Here is a 7750-nt window from a genome sequence, read left to right on the forward strand (position 1 = left end):
GGGCGTTTATCAATATGCGTACTTGCGTTCTCGTGTACTCGTGATACGTCATCAGTCGGAGACCAAGTACTGTTCCAATTCGAAGTACGCATCACGCCGAGAATGCGAAAAAGTCCCGGATGTGTTCTCGATCCGCCCATTTTATCGAGCATGCATCGGTGTGGACTTGGGACAGCTATATATCCCAGAATGCATTTCGTCCAAAACTCAACAGCGGACTCCCGGCACATCGCCCCCCCCCCCTCTTCTCACTACTCAGGTTAAAGAAACCCCAGCAGCTGTCTATAGTATTGAGTGTCCACTAGAATAGAAATAAAAGCGTTCTAACATCTCACCTGCTTGTTTTTATTAAGGTATGTACACGTATGTACATGTACACTATTTTTATTAATAGAGGTTTCACTACTGAGGTTAAAATGATATATAAGTCACTTAGATCACTTCTAAATGTTAATGTTTGGTTCATTTCAGTGTTTTATTTGTTCCTGAGTAAACCGGTTTGGCTGTGATTAAAGTTAAGCTTCATAACATGTTACTCACAGTTACATTAAGAGGGGACGGCAGTAAAAACTCCGGACCTGTGACATCATCACGTACGCTGGTGTTCCGACTGTACAAATCACGAGTCCGTGCTCGCGTACTTGAGAATTGAGAAACGGCCCACGAGTCCGTGCTCGCATTCTCGGCGGGTACGTACTCACCGAGCATGCGAGTACGTACTCGCGTACTTGGGCATTGATAAACGGCCTTGGTGTATTAAACAGCTAGCTAACAAGCTAATGTTAGTTCCATTCATTTGATGGGAAAGTGGAAAACTTGATTTAAAATAATTTAAAAATTTTAAATCTTCTGTTTTGTTGCATTTCTAACCAGATATTTTGGTGAGTTTGGAAAAAGAGCAGCTGAAGGACAAGATGGAAGGTAAGAAACTATTAAAAACGGTTAAAGTTGGAGACGGATTTGAAAGGAAACTGATTTTACATTTTGAATCAGGTTCTTGTGTTAAGATGATCTGATAAAAGAAACAAACCAAATTACAGCAGCTGACCCAAACTGACATAAAGAGGAGAAACTGTTCACAGTCAAAGCTCAGCCCTACAAACTCCTTCAGAGTGAAACAGGAAACACACAGTGAGAGCTGCACAGGTGTGGCAGGTTGGAACAAGGCGTCCTCTGCAGACGGCGGCCACCTTGGCTCTTTATGTAACCATTCAGCTGCTGAACCAATCACAGCAGAGTACCTGCACATGCCCATTATCATCCTCTCATTCAGTCACACCTGAGGCACAGCAAGCAGAGCTTTTCATGAAGGACAGAAAAACACAGCAGTTACACAAAATGACACAAATATGATGACAGTCATAACAACAGGTCAAAGTTCAGTCTGTTACTGTATCATAGACACTTATGCTGTGTGTGTTATATGTAATCACATCAAATCAAATCACTTTTATTGTCACGTCACATGTGCAGGTACACTGGTACAGTACATGTGAGTGAAATTCTTGTGTGCGAGCTTCACAAGCAACAGACGTGTGCAACAATACAATACTATGAGAACAAGCAAAATATAAAAATGGCTAAATCTGAGACTTATATGAATAAATATATGTACAATATAAGAGTGTATGCATATTACTGAATGTGTTTACTAAATATGTATGTCTACGTGTGTGTGTACATATTTTACAAATTAAATAGAGTAAAAATAAAATAAACATATAAAATATACAGAGGTTGGTAGTTGGATATTGTGCAAAACAGTGGCATTAATGTGCAGTATGGAGTGCATAATGTTGAAGTTCCAGTAGTGAGGGTGAGGTGTCTATGACGTGTTCAGCAGTCTGATGGCCTGGTGGAAAAAGCTGTCTCTCAGTCTGCTGGTACGGGACCGGATGCTGCAGAACCTCCTTCCTGATGGAAGTAGTCTGAACAGTTTATGGCTGGGGTGACTGGAGTCCTTGATGATCCTCCCCGCTTTCCTCAGGCACCGCTTCCTGTAGATGTCCTGGAGGGAGGGAAGCTCACCTCCAATTTTCTGTTCAGAGCACCGCACTACTCTCTGGAGAGCTTTGCGGTTGTAAGCGGTGCTGTTGCCGTACCAGGTGGTGATGCTTCCAGTGAGGATGCTCTCAATGGCACAGCGATAGAAGGTCCTGAGGTTGCGGGGGCTCATGCCAAATCTTTTCAGTCTCCCGAGAAAGAAGAGGCGCTACTGCGCCTTCTTCACTGTTTTGTTTGTGTGTACTGACCACGTAAGATCCTCAGCCAGATGTACACCAAGGAAGCGGAAGCTGCTCACTCTCTCCACAGCAGCGCAGTTGATGGTGATGGGGGTGTGTACTTAGCTGCACCTCCGGAAGTCCACTATCAACTCCTTTGTCTTTGCAACGTTGAGGGTGAGATGGTTGTCTTGACACCAGTGGGTCAGGGCGCTGACCTCCTCCTGCAGTTTCCTGTCCAGCTTCGAGGGAACGATGGTATTGAATGCTGAGCTGTAATCTACAAACAGCATTCTCACATACATGTAGTGTGACAGAGCAGAGATGCTGCAGTCAGTCAGTGTGAGTCTTCAGCAGTCTGAGGTACAAAGATGGGATCTTGGCTGCAAATGAATGTCTCACTGATACTGAATCCCAGCAGCCAACAAACATGCTGTTAGGATGCCTGGGTCGTTGACCCAGAGGTTTTGAGTTCATTATATTATTTATCATTTCTAGTCTTTGGTTTCGTTGTTAGAGTTCTGTCTTATGGTTTATGTCTCTGTGTTCTCTAGTTGCTGTCTCCCTGTGTTCAGTCAGAGTCTGTGTGTGTAGTTCAGTCTGTTATGTTTCCTGTTTTACTTTGGAGGTGCATGTCTTATGTTAATGTGTCTGGTTTTGCTTCCCCTGTTTCGTTAGGCCTGATTTGCCCCAGCTGTGTTTCCCTCCTATTGCCCATTCCCTGATTGCTCCCTCTATGTATTTAAGCCCTGTGTTTCAGTTTGTCATTGTCGTGATCTACCCTTATCTAGCTGTGTGTTCTGTCTGTGTAAGTGTATTTTGTATTCCTAGTTTTGTTACACTTTTGAGTTCAGCATTAAAGCTGTTTTTTGAGTTACTTTCTGTCTCCGGAGTCTGCACCTTGGGTCCTCCTACTACCACTCCTGCCTGCACACAGCCGTCACATAACAGAAGATCGCGACCAGAACATGGACCCCGCAGACGTTTTCGCTTCGGAGTCAGACGCTGAGATGGAAAGGCTGGTTAAGTTGCTGGACCGCATATCCCAGTCCGACAGCCTACGGGCTATGTCTGTGGGACTGAGCACAGTGGAAGCAATGGTGAAAACCAGCCCCCGGCTTCAGCAGTTTGCTTCGGATGCCAATCTGGGCAGCACCATCGCTGCATGGAGGGAGCAGGTCAGGGCACGTGAGCTTGCTCTCTCTCTCACCACGCCAATGCAGCAGCAGTCTGAGCTCGCCGTAAAGCAGCTTCCGCAGCGGTCACCACAGCGGGACCGAGTTTCCGCACCGCTGCCACGGACTTCCTCTCCCTCCCCACGCCAGCGGGGATCTCGTTCACCTGTCCATTCGCCTGCCTTTTTCCTGGCGGCTATGTGGTCGGAGGATGAGGAGGAGGTCTCCATTTCTCTACCGGTTCCTGTTCCCTCGTCCCGAAGGAAACGGTGCCCTCGCCACCGCCGCTCCTCTCCTCTGTCACCTGTTCTGCCACCTGTTCCCGCTGGGGGTTCTGGAGAACCGCACCAGACTTCTGTTCCCGCTGGGGGTTCTGGAGAACCGCACCAGCCACCTGCCTCCGCTGGAGGGTCCGAGGGGCCCGTCCAGCAACAACCATCTGCGGCTCCCACGCCGTCACCTGCGGCGCCGTCACCTGCGGCGCCGCCGTCTTCGGCTCCCACGCCGTCGCCTGCGGCGCCGCCGTCCTCACCTGGTCTGGCCTCCGAGCCTTCGTCCTCGCCTGGTCCGGCCTCCGAGCCTTCGTCCTCGCCTGTAGCCGCCTTTGCTTCTGTCTCCGGCCTCGCCCGGTCCGGCCTCCGCTTCGCCTCGTCCTGCGGCTGTCACGCTGCCGTCTGGACCACATCCTGCGCCTCGACATTGCCGGCCTCCTTCCAGGCCTCTGATTGTCCGGCCTGCTCGTCCTGTCCGGCCACTTTCCAGGCTGATGACTGGACGTCATTGCCGTCATGGACGGCCCCCTGAACTACGTCACCGCAGGTGCCTCCTGCCCGGCCGGCCCCCTGAACTGTTTTCTGGGCTCTTGGGTCGTCGGCCTCTGGACCTCCTTCGCCTGGGTCGCCGCCGCTGCCCTCTGCGTGGCCGGCCTCCGGACCTTCTTCGCTTGCCTCGCCGCCGTTGCTTTTTGCACGGCCGGCCTCCTGACCTGCCCAGGTTTGGACTTTGGTGCCATCAGCCTCCGGGTCGGCCCCCTGAACTTTTTTGGGGGGGGAACTGTCGTGTGCCTGGTTTTGTTTGGTTGTTTTCTGGGCTCCAGTGTTTTCTGTTTTTGGTCTCTGGGTTGTGTTTGGTTTGACTGTGTCTTTATTTTGAATCCTAAATGTAACAGTTTTTCTGTATAAATGTAAGTTTCAGTTACTTATAAGAGAGAAAACCTTAGTTTAAATGAAGGATTTACAGGGAAAATGACAGGGACCAAAGATTTTTGACTACAGACTGAAATGAGAGATCTTATTAATGTGATACAACATGACACAAAGTCTGTCTTTAAAAGATGTGTTTGACATTAAGAGAAGTGTCCTGATCGATGGACGAGATTTGGAAGCAGCTGTTACTTTAAATCCACTGAGTGGAAAACTTGGTCTGAGAGCAGGAGAGACTGTCGGGATAAAGGAGCTGATCTGGTGATGATAAACAGCAAAGAGGAACAGGTGGGTGTGTTTGTTCATGTCTGTGTGATCTTTGATGGAACTGACAGTCATCTGTTACTTGTGTTTTTGACCTGCTGTCAGTCTGTGACCTGCTTCCTGTCTCCACTCTGATGGATTTCTTTCTGATTTCTGCACAATGGAAGAACTGAAGAGTTTCATCACAATCTTCTTTTTTTTTGTTACAGACATTCACATTAAAGTGTAAAGTTTTTACTCTGGGTGGGAGTCGATTAAAAAAATAATCTAATTAATAAGAGGCTTTGTGATTAATTTAATCTCAATTAATTGCATTTAATCGCACAAGACAATTTGCTCCAAAGCGCAAATATATTTTTAATTTTAAAGGGTTTTAGTAGGCGACAGAATCAAGTAACAGACATGGACATGAATATTGTAAACTCAAGCTCTTTTAATTTATGGGGGAAAAAAAGCATTTCAACTGCATTTCAGTGCAAAACAGAGAAACAAAATTGGGAAGATTAAAGTACTTAAAATAACACTTTATTTTTGAGTACATTTTCAAAATGGTATTGTCTTAGAAGAATAATAATAATATAAATTTCAACATAAAGTGCAGTTTTTCTTCTTAAAAAAATAAGGAAACATAAAAGGTTATTTCACCTTTAAACTCTGAGTAACCTTAGCCAACATTATTTTGTACATTAGGCTAAAACAGTGTGATCATTGAACATTTTAGTGTTTAATTAAAAAAAAAAAAAAAAAAAAAAGCCAAACCCACTGGACTCACAATACCTCCATGCTTATTTACTGCCCGTGTCTTTCAGCCAGTTACTTACACAAACCAGTTACTGTTCACTTTTTCAGAGCTCAAGGCAGCGCTCTTTTTTTGTTACTATGTGACCTGCAAGTGAGAACAGTCTGTCACATAGGACAGAAGTGGCAGGAGCAATCAAATACTTGTGGGCCAGGACAGACAGCTGTGGGTGGGTCCCAGCTCGACTGTTTCATCACATTTATTCTTCCTTCAGACAGATTCACAAGATGATGTTACGACAACAGAAGTGCTGAATTATGAGTGGAGCAAATATTTTTGTGTCTTCTCAAATAGGAATTTATCAGGAACATGAGAGGAGAGTCGTGGATTGGTCTGTATTCTAAACAGACATCAGGAAGATATAAATGGGAATGGGTGGACGAATCAGCGCTGACAGAAATGTGAGACATTAGTTTGTTTGTACTACAGAGTTGTTTAAGAAGCTTGGAAAGAAAAGGACAGCTATAAGTTGCTTGAAGACATTTCACCTCTCATCTGAGAAGCTTCTTCAGTTCTAAGGTCAAATGGTGGAGAATCCCAGATTTAAGCCCTGTGGGAGTGTCCCCCCCCCAAGAGGGGAGACAATGGACCTCCTAATGATCCTCTACCTAGTCACACAAGCCAAGGTGTGAAAATGGGTGTAGGTCACAATCAGCCAAGGTTTCAGGTAAACCTGCTGTGAAACTTAGCCAAACCCTATCATGTGAGTGGACGTTAAGGCATCTAGGAAGGATCTCAAAACTGGAATAAAGATGGCAGACAGTTGGTGTTGTAAGCCCCGCCCTTCAAGATCTTCAAGCAACTTAAAGGAGTCCAGAAGCTTTTCTTTCTTTCTTTTTAGTGTGCATGATGATGCTCAGAGAAAAGTCTAAAGGAGGGAAAGTGGGCGAGAAACCTGGAAAAGAAATACAGGAAATATTGGAAATATTCCAAAAGAGACTCATATTTATATGAATGTGACAATAGTTATGAGTTTAGTCCAGTTTAATATCAGATTTGATCTCTCTGACAGGTTCTGGGCACCAGGATATGAGACTCCCCGGTATTGGTACCGTGGAGTCTGCTGTGACAGTGATGGGAAATGGACACAGTCATATTATGATGATGAGAAGACCTTCATCTGTGAGAAATGAGTTTGGTGCGTTGATGTAAATGTTTGCATAATCCAACCAAAGACACCTCACTATGAAATGTCCTGCATGAGCCTCAGACTCAGCTCACAGTTGTTACTTGTTCATTCTGCATCATATATTGATTACATATATTGTCCCTCTGTGCTCTGTGCTGTACAGTAAGGTTGGAAGTCATCCACACAAAAACTTGAAGTACTTCATTACTCTGTAGTTCCAGCAAATTGTTCTAATAAAAGTCAAAGTGCAGCTTGTCTTTACTTTGTTTACTTGGTTTCTTCATCAGTCTGTTGGTCCTAAAACTACAGTAAATGTCTTGTTTGTAAAAGTTCTCTCCAAGTCATAACATGACTGTTACATGCAGCCAGATTGTCCACACGGTCATGTTGTGCTTACAAAAATGCGTCTTTCAGAGGTGCAGAGCAGCATCTTGGTATGCAGCTCCAGTGTGTTAGCAGCTTCCCCCTGTAGTTAATGCAACACGTTTAAATCAGTAGTTCATAGTCGTTCTGTGGTCTGACAACAGGAACAGAAAGATGTAGATGAGAACAGAATCATTGTGAATTCAGCTGCATCAAAATGCAGTGTGAGTGAGTGTAGAGAGGAGGAGAGAAGCAAACTGATGGGAACAGCTAGCAGAAAGCTAACTGAGTGGAACTGAAGCACAAACACAGAGTAACACACACCCAGTACCACTTTAAAGTTTCCACAGTTCATGGTTGTTCCTCAGCATTACGTTTTCCTCACAGCTCTGACCTGTGTGCAGATGATCACAGCTAATAACTGTTAGCTACATCAGGCCTGCTAGGTGCTAACATGGTTTATCTATTCCTGTAGGGACTGTAAGAATTTATCTTTATTGCTTATATATCCCATTATTTTATATCTCACAATTATCTCTCTTATACTACAGAAATATGTATTTAGAAAGTCACACTTTGATATTAACAGACACAAG

General features: G+C 45.0%; 1 protein-coding gene across 2 annotated transcripts; it reads left to right on the plus strand.

Moving 5' to 3' along the window:
- Nucleotides 1-3258: 3258 nt before the first annotated feature.
- On the plus strand, nucleotides 3259-7052 carry LOC112843394 (mucin-1-like). 2 transcript variants are annotated; one of them, XM_025902037.1, is made up of 3 exons: nucleotides 3259-4887; nucleotides 5957-6063; nucleotides 6675-7052. In XM_025902037.1, the coding sequence occupies exon 1, from the start codon at nucleotides 3290-3292 to the stop codon at nucleotides 4199-4201; it is 912 nt and encodes a 303-aa protein (XP_025757822.1). In that variant the 5' UTR covers nucleotides 3259-3289; the 3' UTR covers nucleotides 4202-4887; nucleotides 5957-6063; nucleotides 6675-7052. The 2 variants fall into 2 exon arrangements, with proteins under 2 accessions (XP_025757822.1, XP_025757823.1); XM_025902038.1 differs by lacking the exons at nucleotides 5957-6063; nucleotides 6675-7052 and adding an exon at nucleotides 4969-5051.
- The last annotated feature ends 698 nt before the right edge of the window (nucleotides 7053-7750 follow it).

This window comes from Oreochromis niloticus, linkage group LG22, assembly GCF_001858045.2.
Source record: "Oreochromis niloticus isolate F11D_XX linkage group LG22, O_niloticus_UMD_NMBU, whole genome shotgun sequence".
NCBI classification, from domain to species: domain Eukaryota; kingdom Metazoa; phylum Chordata; class Actinopteri; order Cichliformes; family Cichlidae; genus Oreochromis; species Oreochromis niloticus.

Coding starts and splice junctions, on each gene's coding strand:
- LOC112843394 (XM_025902037.1), top strand. CDS start 3,290: ATGTCTGTGGGACTGAGCACAGTGGAAGCAATGGTGAAAACCAGCCCC.